The sequence below is a fragment of the Gracilinanus agilis genome, chromosome 5 (assembly GCF_016433145.1).
Source record: "Gracilinanus agilis isolate LMUSP501 chromosome 5, AgileGrace, whole genome shotgun sequence".
Taxonomy (NCBI): Eukaryota; Metazoa; Chordata; class Mammalia; order Didelphimorphia; family Didelphidae; genus Gracilinanus; species Gracilinanus agilis.
The window spans coordinates 117,418,587-117,438,835 of record NC_058134.1 but is presented as its reverse complement, the minus strand read 5'-3'; the positions used below and the strand labels follow the sequence as shown (position 1 = coordinate 117,438,835).

Below are 20,249 nucleotides of genomic sequence, written 5' to 3'. Positions count from 1 at the left end.
TATGTCTAGCCCTGATATGTCTACCAGAACCTCCAACCTCCTGCTGCACATTTCCATTAAAGATGTTTTACCATCTTTTCAAAATGTACCTGCCTGAAACTGAATTCATTATTCTTCCCAGCCCAACATCAGTTCTTTTTGGCTCACCTCTTTCTGTAAATGCCACAGTTAACCTCCACTACTCGGGCTCAACACCTCAGAATCATCTTTGGTTCTATCCTCTCCCTCAGGGCTTTCCCTAAAAACTAATTTAGTGATTCCTAGGCTGGGGTTTCCTTCAGAGTGCAGATCCAATCAGCACTCTTTACACACACACACACACACACACACACACACACACACACACATTATGTATGCATATATTTTATGTTACCTATTTGATTGAATGAATCAGAGGCTCCTTTCACTGAGAGAAGGAATCTCTGAGGTAACAGCATCTCACAATCAGAGTATGAATTTTTAAGCACCATCATTACATCAACTCCATTAGAAATGTAAATATTTTAGGATTGAATCTGTGGTTTCATCTCCTGGCGATCAGTATAGGACACTCACAATGAGGAACTTGCTCTACCAATGTGAGTTATCATTCGCTTTATAATTTAGCATCTTCAGAAGTCATCTAGAGCCCTTAGAATTTAAGTAACCTGCCAAGAGACACAAGACTACTGTGTTTCAGAAGAGGGACTTGATGGGGTAGGTAGGTGGTGCAGTAGATAGAATGCCACACCTGGAATGGAGAAAACCTGGTTTTAAATCTGGCATCAGACACTTCCTGACTGCCTAACCCTTCACACTCCTCTGGCTTAGAATTAATACTAAGAGAAAAGGGAATGATTTTAGTGGGACTTAAGATCTGTTCTTCTTGACTCTAGGGTAGTTTCTTTATACATTATGCCACACAATCACCATTTTTTCAGAAAGGAAAACTAAAAAACAGAAATGAACATGCTTTTTCTGTGAATTCCTGACTCATAGTTCAGAGCAGAATTCATTAAGTTGCATCATGCTCCCGTACTTTCAAAATTCTATTATCTCATCAGTAGGTACTCCTACAATGTAGGTACTCTCTCTGTAGATCCCAATCTTTATGTCTTAGAACTAAGGTCCTTTGCCTGTGGTTCAAAGACCCTAAAGGATCCATGGACAGATTTCAGATGGAACATGAACTGGAATCAGGAAAAAATATATATACCTTTATGTCAATATAATTAATTTTCTTATTAAGCCTAAGGATTTTAATGTATTTTTAAAATGATTCTCAGAAGTCCATAAATTTTACCAGATGGCCAATAAGGTCCACGACCCAAAGAACATTGCCTTATGGGATGCTTTTATGAGTTGCAAAAATTCATCACCTGCATTTTGGTCAGCATTTTCATCATGGGACTCCCCATACTTAACGAGGTTGAGCTTTAGATGAAAAACATGTAGTCCTTTGCCAGGCCCTCCTCCAAGCCTTTCCAATTTGTTAAGACCTTTCAGAGCTTGCCCTAGCTTTAAGAAATCCAATTCATTCATCTCTATGCCAGGTTGAAACATCTAAAGAAGGCATTGATGGAGGAGAGTATATGAAAACTTTGTAAATTTTAAGGGGATTCACAGTTTCCCAGAATCATAGATTTATAGACCTAGAATGAACTTCTGGAAAGTGGTCTAATGTTCTCAGTGAGCAAATCAAGTGGGATTATTCTTTGGCAGCTTTCTGTCTCCTAAAAAGCATAGATTCAATGGGTTAACCTCCATTTTCCTGCTACAATAACTATCTTTCCCTTTTGAGTTTTTCACTTCCACCCCAGTTGGGACCAGTATATAATATAACGAATTCAGCTAATACTGCAGATGCACAAGGACATCCTTATATGGATCAATTAAAGAAGTCGCAGTAAGTTGCCATTGAAAGCAGAGCAGCTGCATCCTTGAAAACAGATGCTCTTCTGGGGCTGAATGAGCCCAATTTTGACTAATTTTAAGAACTAAACAGATTTAGGTCTTGTTAATATTTGGATGTGAAACCACCTGAGACTTCCTAATGTCCTCAACTGATTGCTTCTCCATGGCAGCTAGCATTCCAGTTTTCCTGAAAGGTGTTCTGTATTTAATATTTCATTGGAACTGGTCAAGTGATTTGGTTATCATCTGAAAGGAAAGATTAGAGTCCCTTGATTGCAGCAAGATGGACCCCATGTGTGCTTTATATGGAATTCCTTGGACCAGAACATTTTGTAGGGCTGATTACTTGGGCTGTCTTGGAGTAATCAGCAAAGTTAAGGTCAAAGTTCTTAAATCACACTACCAATTCTGACTACAGAGGCATTTCAGGGAAATAACCAAAAAACACCACTTTTTCATTAGTTTCACCTATCTGGTGTTTATTTGTGGAAGGTACTAGGAGGGAAAAAGGTACAGGGGCTTGAAATTTTAAATTGGTGTCTTTGGCAAGCCCTGGATTGTGATGAATCATTATCAGCCTCTACAAACTAGCCCCCTTCAGAGTTACTGCCTTGTAGGACCTCATCAAAATTTTTAATGACCTCAGGAAAAATATCCTGAATCTTCTGTACTGATGATGGTGGTGCTGGTGATGATGATAAGCAATTCACATTTCTATACAACTTTCCTAAAGGTTTGGAGTCAGAGGACTTGGATTGAAGACCCATCTCTCCTACTTGGTTCCTTGTGACCCTGAACAAGTTACTTCTCTTCTATAGGCCTCAATTCCATTTTCTGTAAAGTGAAGGAGTTAGACTAATATCAGGAGTTTCTTAACCTGAGATGTGTGAACTTGTTTTTTTTTCTTATATTTTAATAGTAATTTCAGTATACTTGGTATCCTTAGCAAATCTATATATTTAATTTTATGTGTTTTAAAACATTATTCTAAGGAATAGTCCATAGGTTTAACCAGCCTGCCAAAGGGGTCCACCATAACAAAGAAGATTAAGAACCACTGGAGTGGGTGGCTCAGTAAATAGAGAACCAGACCTGGAGATGGTAGGTCCTGGATTTCAATCTGGCTTCAGACATTTCCTAGCTGTGTGACCTTGAGCTTATAATTTGTTTTTCAATTGACTAACATTTATTTTCTCCCCCTTTTTTTGTTCTCTTTCATGGAAAAAAAAAGGAAAAACAAAACAAAACCTTTGTAGCTTATGCATTCTCATGCAAAATTAATTCCTACTTTATCCATGTCCAAAAAATATATGCATCTCATTCTGTACCTTGAATGTATCACTTCTTTGTCAGGAGGTGGGTAGCATATATCATCATTGGTCTCCTGGAATAATAGTTGGTTGTTGCATTGATCAGGGTTCTTAAGTCTTTCAAAGTTGTTTGTTTTCATAAGGTGGTTGTTATTGAATACATTATTCTATGTTTTTCTCTGGTTCTGCTCAGTAGGCTTTGCCTCAGCTCATAAAAGTCTTCTAAGCTTTCTTTAAAACTGTCCCTTTCATTAATTCTTATTGGCACAAATATTTTGTCCCATAAATTGTTCACCTATTCTCCAATTTCTGATCATCTCCTTTGTTTCTAGTTCTTTACTAGCTTCCCCAAAATGGCTACAAATAATTTTGTCCCTATGGGTCCTTTACCTCTGTGTGATTTCTTTGAAATGCTGAGAGAGCCTATATTTTTATAATTACACCATGCTGCCCTCTCAACTCTACTGTCTAAAGTTCAGTTTTCCACTCTCTTGGCCTTTAATTCACCAAGCAAAAAGACCCATATCTTTAAATTAGAAAAAATTAGGGAGATTCAGCCTGATTTATGCCCCCCCTTCATAAATGACACACCTGAGTCCCACTAGTATTCATCATTGTGACTAGTTTAAAATAAATGAGCAGTGAAGGAAAATATTGTTAATACATGTGTGACCTTTAAATTAATTGATTCTGTTTTACATACAATAGATATATAATAAAGTACTATAGTAAAAGTCCTTGCCTGGAATTCTCATCTTTCTCCCTCATAGTTTTCCTGGCTTCTTTCAAGGATCCACTCAAATCCCAACATCTTCAGGAGGCTTTTCTCTATTCTACCTTCCTATGTAGTTGTCTTTCCTCTTAAGAATGGGAACACCTTGAGGGCAAAGACTGTGTTTTACCTTTCCTCAACACTTTGCACGATCCTTGGCATATTATAAAGCACTTAATAAATGTTTGTTATCAGGGGCAGCTGGGTAGCTCAGTGGATTGAGAGCCAGGCCTAGAGATGGGAGGTCCTAGGTTCAAATCTGGCCTCAGACACTTCCCAGCTGTGTGACCCTGGGCAAGTCACTTAACCCCCATTGCCTAGCCCTTACCGCTCTTCTGCCTTGGAGCCAATACACAGTATTGACTCCAAGATGGAAGGTAAGGGTTTTAAAAAATATATAAATAAATAAATAAAATGTTTGTTATCTGACTAATATCAATGTATTTGTGGAATAGCTAATGCTCCAGTTTGACTGAAACATTATCAGTGTGAGGGGAAGTAGTGTGAGAGAAGGTTGGAAAAATGAGTTGGTATCAGATTGTAGAAGGCCTTGAATGGCCCTGATTGTCAGCCCTTCTCTGTGCAAAACCTGGGAAGAAAAAGAAAATGACTTTCCTTGAAGCGATTTCCTGCTGCAGAAATAGTCTTTCCCTATAACCCAGTCCTTGACAAGCAGTGCCAGAAATCAATCTCCAGACACTGAAAACCCTGGAATTTCCATCCTTCCTGGGTAAAGGAGCTGCTGGAATGAACGTGTATGCATCTTCGTTTCACTAACCCCCCTGCCCAACAGTAAGGATGGTTCGAGTCAAATTGCTATAACTGAATTGCAAAGTCCTTGGCACACGGAGGAAAACCGAGCCCTTTCCCTGCACTCTGAATCTCCGCTGCCATCTCGCTCCATCCCGAGCCCCTCCAAGGCTGGCACAGAATTATACAGCAGGCTGGCTCCTTCCCCCATCTAGCACCCTCTCTCCCAGCGACACTCTCAGCTGGTCCACGTGCTGTGAGATAGCCAAACAGCACCTTTTACCCCTTGAATTGGACTCATTTCCCCCTTCTCTGAGACAGAACCTCCCATTCCTCCTTCCCTGTGCCCTCCCTAGAATGATGTTAGCATTGCAGAGACACATCCAGTCTGCAGTGGAGAAGAAAGGCACCATCGGGGATCTGGACATACCGTCCTTGTCTCCGGCCACGTGCTGGCCCACGCAATGCCCTGGTGAGTGTCTGAGCTGGATAAAGAATGGTGCGAGTGGTCGCCACGCACACGCTTTCTCTGTGCCGTGCTAAGCGGTCCTCGTGGTACGGAGCCAGACCTTTGCTACGGGGCATCTGGCCCAGCTGCGCCTAGAACTCCATCCCTCGGGTGCCTTCCTCACTGCTGCCCGCCCCCAGCTAGGCAGAGGAGCAGCCCATGTGTAGCATACTGCCCTAGAGAGCTGCCCAGGCATTGAGAAGTCAAGCTCTTCCTAGCACCACTCGTCAGGGTGGAGACCCCCGATGAGCAAGGCGGTGCAGGCACATAGATTTATGTTTCTGGAACGCCCGTAATGCAAGCATGCACGTTCATCATCATCATAGCCAGTATTTAAATAGTGCTTATTCCATGCCAGGCACCATGCTAAACATTGGGAAGATAGAGGCTATTGTTATCCTGATTTTGCACATGAGGAAATGGATGCAGACAGAGGTGAAATGACTCACTCAGGGTCATGCGGCTGTTAAGTGTCTGAAGCCAGATTTGAACTCCGACTGGAGCTCTCTCCGTGACACTACCCATCTCCAACACACAGCTTTTCCAACTGTCTGCTCAGAATGTGTCTTTATTTGATTCTGAACATCTTCAAAGTAAAAGAATGTGTGTGAACAGGGTTATGGTGAAGAAAGCCCTTCATAGACCACAAACCCTTTATAAATACGACTCACTTTTGTCTCTGATGGTGTGGTGTGAGTTTCCTGGGCCGTGCTGCCCTGGATGACCATCTGCTGAAGAGGATGTGGCAAGCTCCAGCAGCATTTGAGCTAGTTAGTAGGACCCACAGAAAAGCCAGACGCCTCCTCCTTTATTTACCCCGTAGACTCAGCACCTCGATGGACATCCTGGGCAGGGCATCGTGTCACTTACCTACGCAAGGAACTTGTGTGGCTTCCACTGGCGTTAGAACAAAATCGAGAGTCCTGTTTGTCCATTCACCCCCTGCCTCCAGCCTGTCCATTCAGATGTATCTCCCATTACTCTTATCTCCCATCATGTATGCTCCTCCCCAAATGGCCCAGGGGATATTCCCTAAATAGAATATTCCATCTCACTGGCTGGCTGTTCACCCCATCCCTACCTGGAATATTGTCCCTTCTTATTTCTGCTGCTTTGAGTTTCTTACTACTCTGAAGGTTAAAATCAAGCACTGCTTCTGTAAGAAGCCTTTTCTGATTCCCCCATGCACACACACACATGCACATAATAATTCTACTTTTATATCTATTTCTTATTTGCTTATATCCATGTATGTGTTGTTCATCACCAGCAGAATGTAAGCTTCTTGAGGGCCGGGCCTTTCCTGTTTTTCTGCATCATATCAAATCATATCATATCACATCAGTGCCTGGCACATAGTAGGGCCTTAATAAGTTCTCAACTTGAATTGAATCGAAGATCAAATTAGCCCAACCCCCCATAACAATATTGAAGAAAAACCAATTCTGTATTCAGGTCCTTCCTACAAGGGGTGACTTATTTGCACTGGCATTGTACCTGAACAAAAATATTATGTTAAAAGGAATATATTAAAAGAGGAATAGAGTTTTGTAAATAAAAGTCAAACTACATCCTTCAGATCATCTTAGAGAAATGTTCTGTAAAAAGGATGCACGTGTGTGCGGGTGGCTTATGTTGCAAATCTTGACTGCAATCACCCTGAGCAGATTTTATTCTGCCAGTGCCGTTTCTTCATGTATTTCCGTTTGACATTTAGGAGCTAGTTAATTATTTTTGGTTGTCTCTGTTTGCCCTGTTCAGGATTTCTTTACTCAGTACTGTCTCCCATTTAAAAAATACTTCATAAATTTCAGTGAGCCCTGGGGAGTTCATAAAGCAGCATTCCAATCAAGCTCTGGGTTTAATGCTCAGGTTTTTTCCAGTAGAACACTATGCTTGCACCATAGATTAGAGTCAAATTAAATATATCACCAGCTAGTTGTTTTACTGAAATACTTTCATTTTACTACTTACAGTTGGAACTCAGCAGTTCCTCTATGCTTATAGCTCTCTCTATTTGAAGCAATTTCTTTAACTTTCAGGTGGGTTGTTGATTGTTTGTTTACCACATAAAATATTTGATGTTGCTGCTATTATTATTATTATTGCTTATCATCAGCATTATTACAAGGAAAGGAAAGAATTGGGATTTCTTAGCAGGATGTTTGGAAAATGATTTGGGGGAAAAAAACCTTTTTTGAATTAAAAAGAAAAAAGAAAATGCTTTTGATAGTGAAGGTAGCCTGAATCCCTGAGCTAGAAGTAGGATTTCAATGTCCTATTCCCAGTCACCTTCATCTATACGTGCATGGCTTCTTTAGTCCTCTATGCCACATTTAATGCACCCAGAAAAATATCACATAAAGGAGCCAGGAGGTTCAGTTAAAGACCTCAAAATATTAGTAAACTAAGAATCTTCTCTTGTTTTGTTCTGATGTAGAATAATATAATACAGAGAGTGCAATATTGCACTCTAGTCTCCAGGAGATACATTTGGGTAACAGGCTGGATGTTGTAAAGGTAAACAATGGTCAGTACTAGACAGTATTCAGTCTTGGGGGGGGTGTTTGGGTTTTCTGCTCAGCTTTTAATGTGTTTGCCAGGCTGATTGGGGCAGAGGAGAGGTGCGGGCGTCCGCCAGGTGTGTGATTCAAAGCTTGTGCCCCGAGTGAAATCGGTCACCTGTGTGCCTTTTCCTGTCTTTCAGTGCCCTCCCCTGGCCAAGAGAACCACCTGAGCATGGACCTCCCTTCGGGCTCGGAGCAGATCGTGCAGACTCTCGGGGAGCTGGCCAAGTCCTTCCAGGAGATGGCTGACCGCTGCCTGCTCGTCCTACACTTGGAAGTCAGGTGCGGCCGCGGGCAGGATGTCTTGCCAGCTTGAGGGTATCGGGAGCGTTTGTGGCCAAGGCAGCATTCTTTGCGGCCTTTTGGATTTTTTAATATAAATGTTCATTCTGCAGACTGCAGGGAAATGGCGAGTCTGTCCTCAAACGGCACTCGCAGATATGCCCGGCTCGCTACTGATGCTCTGTGTGACAGACGTCTGCAGAGTGCTCGAATGTGAGCCAAGGTAAAAGCCTCGAATAAGAGCCCAGAGGAGTCTGCGGCGCCCCACCAGGAACGTCTCATGGGTGGCCCAGTAGTGTACGGTCCCGTGGGCCAAATGAGGCCTTCAGAGAAGGGAAAGAGCGTTAACTGTACAATATTTGAGACCCCCAAACCAGAGGATCGTGGGAGTTTGAGACCTCCGGGAGCCCTTCGAGGTCCTGTAGGCCGGCTCCATCATTTTGCAGATGAAGAAACAGAATCCCAGAGGTGAAGGGACTTGAGCTATTCAAAGCGAGGTCTTTTGTCCCCAAATTCGGCGCTCTTTCCACTAGACCACGTTGCTCTTGCCTAGTCCATTGTTTAGCCCCCCCCCTCCCCCCAGCACCTTCCTTTCTCTCGTTTATCCCTGTTCCTCCATTTTAGAGAATGTTTTCTAGATCACCAGGAAACGTCTTTTTTTCCAGCCCAGATGTTTATTTCAGTAGTGTAGGGAACCCCTCCGTAGGAGAACTCTCTGCCCACGTGGCTGTGCAGCTCCTCTGGATTCGGACCTGGAGCGTCATTGAGAGAGATTGAGTGGCCCCTCGTCAGAGCCCCCCGACTCCACCTCGGTAGTCACCATTCTCCTTCTCGGCCCGGTTTTCCTTCCTTAAGGCCTCTTCCCTACACGCTGCCATTTGTTGTTGTTGTTGTTCTATCTTGGCTTTAAGTAAGATATCCTAAGTGCTTCCTAGTGGGGTGGCCGGGAACAGCTTTGGAGTGGAGGAGCTTCTCATGGCGTCTCTAGGATGCACGATAGTGTCATCACATGTTCTCCACAGAGCCAAGGAGGCTTCCTGGAGAAGGCGCCCCCTGAGGGAGGTTACCCAGGCTGCTAGGTTTTTCCTCCTTGTAAGTACTGAGGGAAAACAGAGGAATGAAAGGCAGTGCCCCAAAAACATCCATATTGCTTTTGAATTAGCTTTTATTTTTCCTCTTCGCCATTAGCGTGATAGAGAGCAGTCCTAGTATGGAGTATGGAGCCTTAGCTTTGCATGCCAGTCCCGGCTCCTACCACCTCTGTCCCCTTCACTCCCGTGGGGTCGAGATCCCTTACCTGTAAAATGGGCATATGTTCATGTGTGTGCTGATATCTGCAAATTTGCCAAAGAAGCGTTGTATGAGCCAAAAAGCATGACAGCAGACCGAGCTGTTAGCATCATCATCATGATGGCTTGTCTGTTTGAGCTTTTCAAAAACAGTGGCTTTTCCTGTCTTATTGGTTTGTTTTATACCAATTTTAAAATTCATTTTTCTATTAATTTCTAAGATAGCAATTAAATATACCCCTCACTTCTATGAAGAGAGCACATCGAACATGCTTTTGAGGGAAAACCCAACAACTTTCTGATGTGCCGAATTGTAGATTTGCAGAGAGAAGCAAATAGAACACCAAACTAATTACTATCCAAATCCACAGAAGTCAGGTTATTGATGGTGTAAGTGCGTAATATATTTTAAAGCCACAACTATCTATGTCATGTAGCTAATTCCCAACGGGCATTTTAAACTCATTGAGGTAGGTCATTAACTCCTCGGTGTCTGTCCCTCCCCTTCATTTCTCCACATTCTGACAATAATAACCATAACATTGAAACCATTTCATCTAAGGCTTGTTTGAGTTGCTGCAGGGGCACTTAGAGCTAGAGGAAAGGGAAATGAGAATGTGACCACATTAGAATATTTTGAACTCTAGAATCCGGGAAGGAATTTTTCCCTTTCTTCATCAGTCACAAGGCAAGATACTCAACGTCATTATCCCTTAGATCCCCCGCCCAACCTTGAGAGATCACAAGCTTTCCCAAAGCTTTAGTTGCAGTCAGAGCAGAAAACCAAGAATCTGAAGACCTGGATTTCTGTTTTTGTTTTGCCACTAACTCATGATAATCATAGACATGCCATTTATATTCTTTTTCATTCATATTCCCAATCTATAAAATGGGAATAATAATGCCAGTGCTATGTGAGTCAAGGAGATATGGCAAATATTAAAGCATTTGACTTTGGGGAAATCTAGATGGCTCCGTGGTTTGAAAGCAAAGCCAACAGACAAGCCTGGCCTCAAATCTAGCCTCAGACACTTCCTAGCAGTGTGACCCTTGGCAAGTCACTTAACTACCATTGCCTACCCCTTACCACTTTTATGCCTTGGAATCAATACACAATATTGATTCTAAGAAAGAAGGTAAGGTTTTAAAAAGAAAGAAATATATGGTCAAATTACCATTATTATTATTTGTTTTTTTCAAGAACTTGGAGAAATATCTTCTCTTTGAGAAATCCTAAGAGTTTCCTCTTTACTGGGATTTTTTAAAAGGAGTAAAGGTGTTTTGAAGCCCTTAAGTACTTTGCGATTTTTCTCAGACATAAGAGACATGATTCAGGGACCCCTAAAGCTATCATTAAACATTTGAAGAAAACATGGAAAAAAGAAATTAGATTTAATGCCAATGGGCAGGTACAGGTCCAATGAATGGGATTTGTATGGAGACAGTTTTGACTTGATGCCATAAAAATGTCTTCAGAAGTCATAACTGTAACAAAGAAAGGGCTATCCCAATGAACAGTACATTGCTTGCCCTTAGAGCCCACAAACAGAAGCTATACAGACTTTTGTCTGGGACGTAGAGGATATCTGTTGGACCTTTGAACTAACCAGTCTCTGAGATCCCTTTAAATTCTGATGTTCTGTGATGCCTTAAAGGAATAGTATAAACAGAAAGAATTTTATACTCATGCCCTTCCATGGCTTTCAGGAACCACTGTTGATGTTTAGACTCTCTAGGAGACTGAATCTCAAAATTATGGGAGGCTTAATAAAATCATATGCAGAAAGATTCTAGAAGAAAGATAAAATTCAAGATAGTATTACTGGATTGCAAATGTATTTTTTAAAATGTTAAAATAAGGGACAGTATCAAGAACCTTAGAATGGCAAATAGTTTCTTCTATTAGTGAAAAATACTATTATTTCCAATGTATTAAGAAAAGGTTTCAAAATAGAAGACATTTTAAATGTAATCTAATATTGATTCTTTGAGATGAAGATTGTGAAATGTAGATATTAAATAATAAGAATTTAATGATGTTATGGTGAAGAAGAGAGAACATATGATAGTTTGGGTATCAGGTGCATCAGTGATCTCAGCTTTGGCTCAGGGTTTAAAATTTAGCATGACCAGGACAGCTAGATAGATAACTTGGTGGATAAAAAGACAGTCCTGAAGAAGGGGTTCCTGGTTTCAAATCTGACCTCAGACACTCCCTAGCTATGAGACCCTGGTTAAGTTACTTAGCCCCCATTGCCTAACCCTTACTGCTCTTCTAATTTGGAACCAATACTTAGTATTGATTCTAAGACAGAAGTTAAGATTTTTTTTTTATTTAGCAGTAGTGCCATTCCCACCATTTCTTTAAAGCCCACATGGAAATCTCTGGTTGATTGGGAAAAAATGCTGGACCTCAAGTCAGAGGACTTGAGTTCCTACTACTTATTAAATAGGGCAAATACTCAGACTCTTTTTTGCTTAAGTTTCCTCACCCATAAATTAGATTTGATGGCCTCTAAGGTCTGATTCAGAGCTAAAACTCTAATTCTAAATGGGAGGAAAAAGATGAATTAAAGAAATAAAAAAAATAGCATTAAAGAAGGCAGGGTTAGCAGTAGGGTCCTGAAGAATCCATTAGAAATTCCAAAATGGCACCAGGAGTGAGGTCAAATATTGTTCAGAACTTAAAGTGCCAGGAAGGAGAGGCTGAAGAAACACCATCTGCCATGTATAATAATGTCAACCCTTAAGCATGTTTAAAAGAACCAATTCTTCCCCTAGTCAGTGCCCTAATTGGTTAAAGACAGGATGTTTTATGTGATTGAGCTTTAGAATTTAAGAACTGAAAGTGACATTCAAGCTCATCTAAGCCAACTCCATCACTTTTTACATATGGAAAGATCACCCAGAAAAATGAAATGAGGCACCCATGGGCATCATAAGAACTTAGAATTTCAAAGTGTTTTAAGGTTTGCAAATTCTTTTTCTCATAACAACCTCATGAGATTACTAGCACAAGATTTGTCCCCATTTTAAAGATGGAGAAATTGAGATCAAAGAACAGATAAGACTCGGGCATGGTTCCATAATGAGTATCTATCTGTTCAAGTAAGATTTGAACCCTGACTCAACACTCTTTATTGCATGTGCTGTATTTTATTGAATTATAAAGTGAGCTTCCAAGAAAGAATTGCCACATTCAGTAAAGTATCTAGCACAATTCTAGACACATAAATAGTCATTTAATTAATAACTCATTTAATGACTTTTCAGTGAATTAAAAGGCATCTGGTTTGAACTGAGAGCCAAATAAATTCAGCATGTACATGTGGGATTCCTATCTTCATATTGTTCAGTACATATAAGGTAGACACAGAAATCCAGAGAGGCTGGGATCACACCTGGCCATCATAACAAAGATTTACTATGTGGTTCTCTTTTGCCGATTATGCCCTGAGGATCCTAGACTACACATAGGCCCTGTCCTCCAGGAATGGACACTCCAATGAAGAATCTCAAAGTAGCCTGATATTTTTACCTTTCTCCATGAAGCAACATATTCCAGAAAATTAGGAAAACTTCAAATACCAAAATATTCAGTCCTGCTCCAAGTGGTTTTATAATCATGGTTCTCATTATTAAGTAGCATAGTTAAAGTTCAAACCAGAAAGCCTTCACAAAAGCCAACGGGTTCTAATGAGTTGGAGGACCCAGCTGAAAAACATTTGACATTTTACCTGAGAAACCATAGGTCATATTTAATCACAAGGAGGTCCCTCTTCCACAGTTTAGGGGATAGGCAAATGACACCCTAATTATTAAGAGACATTGCAGAGAGATTAAAAATCGTTGGGCTTTCTTCCCATTTGACCTATGGAAGAGAAATATGAACTTGCCATTTGAGTCCAGATGCCAAGAATGTCACCTTTATCAGCCGTTTTCTGTCACCATCGGGAGGCCTTTAAGTGGGTGCAACAACAACTGCCTGTGGCGGGCGTATCCGACGTGCGCGCTTTCTGAAAATCAACCCTCACGCTGTGCAATCAGCGGTGTTTTCAGAAAACCTTAATGCCAAAGTCGTGTTGAGGTCAGCAGCAACTTGCCTATGTTAGAAAATTGCACAGCATTTTCCTTTTGAAGTCGACACTTCTTTGTGGCCCTATTAATGTCCTTTTACAAGACCAATCACTCGGGGACCAGCCGATACCTCAAAATGTCATGTAGTTTTTCTTGGGGAAGCCACAGGCTTTTTTTAAAACCCTTACCTTGTGTCTTAGAGTCAGTACTATGTATCAGAGAGGCTGAATATGATGATTAGCTTAATATGGTGGTCAGCTCTGTCGTGTATCTTGGTCTAGACTTGGAGTCTTCATCTAGAACTTCATTTTTTCTTTGCCACACATTGCTCAAGTTCCAAGGCACAAGAACAGGAAGCACTGGGCAACAGGGATTAGGTGACTTGCCCAGGGTCACATGGCTTTAAAAGTATCTGTGGTCAGATTTGAACCCAGGACCTCCTGGATTTCATGCCCAGCTTTCTATCTGCTGAGCCACCTAGCTCCTCCTAGCAATAGGCTTTTACGATGAGTTTCAGTTTTTCACCTGTTTGTGAGTTGTGTTTTTAGCCAAAAGATAAAGTGGTATTGGTTTGGGGAAGGGGGGATTTTTAGTGTTGGTGTTTTGTTTTTTAAGTCATATAAAATTTATTAGCTTTCACATCTATCAAAGCAGTTAAGTATTTTAAAAGTGGCAAAGAAGCCATTATTTTCTTCAGTAAAATCTGACATTGACAATTTACCTGTTTTCTCTTTTTTTTTTTTTCCTAGAGTTCACTGTTTTCACTATCTCATCCCTCTGGCAAAGCAAGGGAATTATGCCATTGTCGCTAATGTGGAAAGTATGGATTATGACCCTCTGGTGGTGCGACTTAATAAAGACATAAGTGGCATCGAAGAGGCCATGAGTGCCAGTCTCCAGCAGCACAAGTTCCAGTATATCTTTGAAGGTCAGATCTTTGCCCATGAGATCGGAAAGAGGGATAGAATTTGTACACATTTCTGGCTTAAATTTGAAGCTGTTGGGGAAAGCTTTTTTTCTTGTATAGTTGGAGATGCAAATATTATTCTGTGTGTGTGTGTGTGTGTGTGTGTGTGTGTGTGTGTGTGTGTGTGTGTGGCTAAGGTAGACCAAAGTATGGTTACCATCTGCTCCTGGTGGATAAAGCGATTTAATCAAATATGGGGCAGATGGCAGCCCTGCTGCCTCCATCCTCCTCTCTTCCTAAGGTCTGGGTATGCGTGGGGAATGGACCCTGATGACTAGATCACACTGAATTGAAGGGAAATAGGAAGAGGGAATCCTGAAAGATTCCTCCTCAATATCACTGGCTATAAAAACCACCTCTCTGCTGTGAATACCACCTTCCCAGCGTGCACCGTCTTCTGAGAAGAGCCAGTGCCACTGATGAACGAGGCTCCCTCAGAGCATTAAGGCGCATTTCCTTTAGTCCCATCCCTGGTGGTTCATGTGGAGGATGCCATGTATGGAGCTTGGGAGGGAGAGCTGTTGTCTGCTGCCTCAGAATGTAGCTCATTTCCGTGAAAGTCGCTATCCAAAGGAATGGAATCCCGTGAAGCTGGAAAGAAAGTAGCTCTGTATGGGTATCCCTCCTATTTTGACCTCTACGTCTTCTGACAAAATTTGACTTTAAAATGATTCTTGTTTTCCCTTTGACTTCCATCATTAATTAGAGATTGCTTCCCACGGGGGAAATCCCTCAGTAGGCTAAGTAGACAACCTAGTAATGAGAGGCAGAATATGGTGATGAGCTGAATATGGTGGCCGGCACTAGAATATTGCCAGTTCTGGGAGAGAAATGTTATGGCTGCCAGGACTTGGAGTCTTCACCTAGAACTTTCTCCTTTGCCACCCATTATATATCCTCCCTGTCGTTGGCCACCGTTCCGTCCTTTGGTCTTTTGAAAAATCATTTTCAAGGGCTGAATCTATATTCATAGCTCTCAGAGTTTGTTCCCCTTTTCCTCTTGTCTGGATCATTCAAAATGCCCATTCCTGCTGTGATGCTATAGTCTACTTGATCAGGCGGTGCCATCTTCTAACACATATTGTACTCGAAGAATTCTCTAAGTTTGAGCTTTTGTTCTCCATAAAACAAACTAGACCTATGCTATTCGATAGTTCAAAATTCATTACAGTTTCAATTAAGAGATGTAAGTGCCAGCCGTGCCTTTGTCTGCACTCATTTTAGACACTTTGTCCTAGAGGGGATGTCAACTTTTAAGTTTTCCTTCTCTTCTTATATATTTTAGAAGGAAAAACAGCCTCAAGAAATGGTTCCAGGGACAGCTAGGTGGCTCAGTGGATGGAGAGCCAGGTCTAGAGATGGGAGGTCCTGGGTTCAAATCTGGCCTCAGACACTTCCTAGCTGTGTGACCCTGGGCAAGTCACTAAACTCCCATTGCCTAGCCCTTACCGCTCTTCTGCCTTGGAACCAATATACAGTATTGCTTCTAAAACAGGAGGTAAGGATTTTGAAGAAACAAACAAACAAGCAAACTTACCCAAGAACAGGTAGATGGCTCAGACACAGAGAATCAGACCTGGAGGACCCGGTTCAGTGCCAAGTCACTTCAGTCCAGTTGCCTAGCCCTTGTTGCCCTTCTACTCAGTATCGATTCTGAGACAGAAGGTAGGAATTTAGAGAGAAAGAAAGAAATGGCTCACTCATATGAAACTCCATGTTATATTCTTCCTCCACTACCGAACTGTGAGGAATAGCCTGTGGCTCGGCTGTCCCTGTGAGCTGGTGGTTGTTAGAGCCCGTGGAGGACCCTTTATGGGTCACAGAAAGCCGGACGCCCTCACGGAGGCACACGGACACTGCGCTGTGTCCAGGCCTCCAGACTTTCTGCATTCAGGCCATTGATTTATTGTTTCTAGTAGCAAATATATTTACTGTCATCATTACTGGTCGTAAATATGCCCACCGAAGGGGCCAATAATATGGTAACCGTGTCCGTAGGCGGCCCCTTAGTGGTGGTGCTGGCGGCCTTGTGTAAAAAGGCCCTGGCAGCATCCTCTTAGAGCTCGGCTTTGAGCTCCTTATTTTCTGGCTGGACGGGAGGGGGGAGACCACCCCGAGCACCAGACCGCAGTGCTTGTCCTCTGCTCCTCCCCATTACGTGAGGGATGGAGCAGGGACTCAGCCAGTTTGACAGCTCACGAGAATGTTCTGTATTCTTGGAGCTTTGAGGCAGTTGGCTAAGATAGAGGAAGAGTGGGAAGGTGTATGCTGGCCACCTTCTCCATCTGTACCTTCTTAGAACATCTATTTCTAAATGGACCCCAGAACCCTCTAGACAAAGGCCGATTTCTCTTCCATCACTTCTGTTGATGGAAGTCTAGGCTGGCGGCTGGCAGGGGCCTCAGAGGCCGTGTCATCCCACCTCCTCGTTTTACAGCCGAAGAAACCGAGGCCCGGGGAAACGGAGATCGGCCCAGGGTCCCCTGGGGGGAGCGTCTGCCGGCTGGTCCGGTGCTGTGGGCGGAGGAGCGGCTGTGCCCCTGCTGTGCCTCGTGCCCATCCCTGCTCTCTTCCCCCAGGCTTGGGCCACTTGATTTCCTGCATCTTGATCAATGGCGCCCAGTACTTCAGGCGGATCAGCGAGTCTGGCATCAAGAAGATGTGCCGCAACATCTTTGTGCTTCAGCAGAATTTGACCAACATCACCATGTCGCGGGAGGCCGACCTGGACTTTGCCAGGTAAGGGGAGAGCGTGGGGCTGCGTGGGGGATCTCTGCAGCGGCCGGTGAGACGGGCTGCCCCGCCAGATAAAACCGCGCCTGCCCGGACAGCAGAGAAGGACAAGCCCTTGTTGCACCAGCCTGGGACGTCCTCAGGGGTTAGCTCCCGCCCCTGACCCAGAGTATAGGAGACTTATCCGGGGGCGTCAAGAAGTGAATAACAATCACGGAGGGGAGTCATGATAGCTAGCATTTATAGGGTGCCTACTGTATGCCAGGCTCTGCGCTGAGGGCTTCAGAAAGGTTCTCTTCTTTGGTCTTCACAGCAACCCTGACAGTCCCATTATTATCCCTTATTATTATTGTCCTAATATTACCCAATTATTATCCCCATTTTACAGATGGAGAAACTGAGGCCAACAGAGGTTGAGTGACTTGTGCAAGGTCTCAGTGCTATTATGTGCGTGTGGTAGGATTTGCACCCGTCTTCCTGACTTTGGGCCCAGTGCTCTCTCTACTCTGCCCCAGCTACCTCCCGTCCCACAGTCAGTCTGTGTCAGGCAGCATTGGAACCCAGGTCTTCTTGGCTCTTAGTCCAGAGCTGTGTGCGCTGTATGTAACCATATGGCCTCGCGGTAGATTAACATACTATATCCCAACATACACAAAAAGAACCAGATGAAGCTACAAGCTCCATCACTGACGTCCTGCTTCTGACAACAGTAATGGTCACAAAGCCGTCTTTTATTTCTGCTCTCCATGTCTCTCCTTCAACGTGGGGCACGTACTTTTGCATCTTGTAATTTGGGCTTCTTAAAGGGCCCAGGAAGCTAGAACATCCTTGAGGTAGAATTTAAAGGGATAAACAAAATCTCACGCCATAGAGAAAGTTGTTATGAGGCTTGATTTTTATTCTAGGACCCTGGAAGCCTATTTCTCCTCCTCCCTGGCCTCTTTTGTCCTCATATCTCCCTGCTTCTGTGCGTGCATCATAGACCGAATTAGGTGGAAAGCCTTCCTTGCGTGGATTAGGAAAACCAGGTGTGACTGAATGTTGCCTTTATTTGGTCTCTCTTATGGGGAATGATCTCATTATTGAATTAGTCTATTCATAATAACATTGACAAGGGGAAGTTAAGAACATGGAGGCCTGAGGGATGCTGAGAACCATTACTAATTCTCTGTGGAATATAATTCCTAAATTCAATCATCCCTTTTTAAATGATTTTTTTTCTTTAGCTCAAATGTTAAGTAAATTAGCATGGCTTTTGGCAGACAGTGTGGGGCCTGAACATGTGCTAACAGCAACTGGCATCTGACTTAATGAAATGCTGACTGAGCAGTATTTGGGTTCTGGGTCGGCACCAGTGGCCTATCCATGGGTGAAGCACGGGCCCAGCACTCATTAAATGGCCGCTGAGTGCTGCCCTTCCCAGATGTGTTGCGAGGACGGATCCCGCCATTCTTGCCCCAGCATTCTTCTCCGACATCTCCTCTGAGCAGATAAATTGGGAAAGAAGACACGTCGGCATAAGCTTCCAGAAGAGCCAAACGGGGGCACACGCGAGCCGATCTTAGAGGTCTTTGCAGGCTCTGCTACGGCCCAGAGCTCGGTGACTGCTCCCCGGAGCAGCCTTTCTCTGGACAGCTTGGCAGCAGCGTCTCTCTTCATAGGCCGTGATGTGGCCGCTAAGCTCCTCTCCGCTAAGGGGCCGGCCAGGGTACGAGCTTCGCCTTCGCCTCCTGGCTTAGTAAAGGAAGAGTCAGCCTGGGAAAGAGGGAAACTTGGGCTCACGGAGAGCCTCGTGCTGCATACCGGCCGTGTGACCGACGCTGGGCCAGCTCCAGCCTCTTATATTTCAGGCCATTTGCTTCTGTGGGCTGGTCAAGGAAATGAGGCTGCCATCCCGCAGGGCCAGAGAGCTAACCCCATCTCCTCCTTTCTGGCGGCATGACCCATGCCAAGGGCCTTCCTCTGTTTACCTAAAAGAGGAATAATAACATCTGCTTCAGAGTTGTAAGGGCCAAACAAGATCAGGTATCCAAAAGTAAGTCAGAACATGCACAGGAAATACAAATGTACGGGATGATGAGGATCCCGAGCCAGTCCAATCAAGGCTTATTTATTGGTAGATAATAACAGAATATGATTTTGTTTTTAGTACCTTGAAGTTATTAACCAGGGATCTAAGAAAGAGTTTAGTAGCCCCTGATGTGGGCAAATCTTCATTCTAAACTGACTGAAAACAAGAAATCTCCTCTGGAACTTCTGTTTATCTGCAACTGTTACAAAGAATAAGAAAGAAAAAGAAATATATATGTATACATCTACATATGTGTGTCTCTTTGTATGTACAAATATAGTTTTATATGTGCATGTGTATATATGTATACATATGTGTATGTTTATATATGTGCATGTGTGCATGTGTGTATATGTGTGTGTGTATATATATATATATATATATATATATATATATATATATATATATGCATGCCTGGATGTGTTTGGTTCCATGTTCCATGTTCAGCTTTCTTTTTCTCTTCGCTTCCCTCTGCATCCCTCAGGCATGGACACATACCTTTTTATAAGCTTAGCTTTTTCCTCCCTTTTGCCGTTGCTGGGAGGGGCAGGTTCCACAAAATGTTTCCCGTTAGTTCTACGGAATTTCAAACTATGTAAGATAAACATAACAGCAATACCAAAATAGCCAAGAATAGGATGTTAGGCGTGTGGCTCAGCATCCCTTAAACAGTGGCTAATCAAGCATGGACAGCATCTGTATTTCCACGAACTCTCTATAGGAATGCTATCTTCAAGCACAGTAATTAATCATTGCCTTGCCATGTGTCAAAAAACTTATTTAGCAAGAAGTTGCAAAACTCTCCTAGTTTCCCATTTTTGCTGTTGTTGTTTTAGCTCCATGACCTTGGCCGATAAAAAGGGAAAACCTTTTCGATAACAACTCTGGAGGCAGAGATCTGGGAGTGTGGGGATCAAGGGGTAGTGCACAGGAAGGGGATGGGAGAGGGGACAAGATTTCATGTATTCCCATTTATGCTAGAACTATCAGGATAAATTCTATAATAATTAAGATTCTACTGTGGATTCTT

General features: G+C 42.9%; 1 protein-coding gene across 1 annotated transcript in view; it reads left to right on the top strand.

The window, feature by feature from the left end:
• Positions 1-20,249, top strand: part of EXOC4 (exocyst complex component 4) — an 892,087-nt gene that overhangs the window by 809,617 nt on the left and 62,221 nt on the right. Inside the window, exons 15-17 of the mRNA XM_044679735.1 lie at positions 7,941-8,082; positions 14,198-14,376; positions 16,995-17,154. Coding sequence (XP_044535670.1) covers positions 7,941-8,082; positions 14,198-14,376; positions 16,995-17,154 — 481 coding nt within the window. The remainder of the gene's footprint in view (positions 1-7,940; positions 8,083-14,197; positions 14,377-16,994; positions 17,155-20,249) is intronic.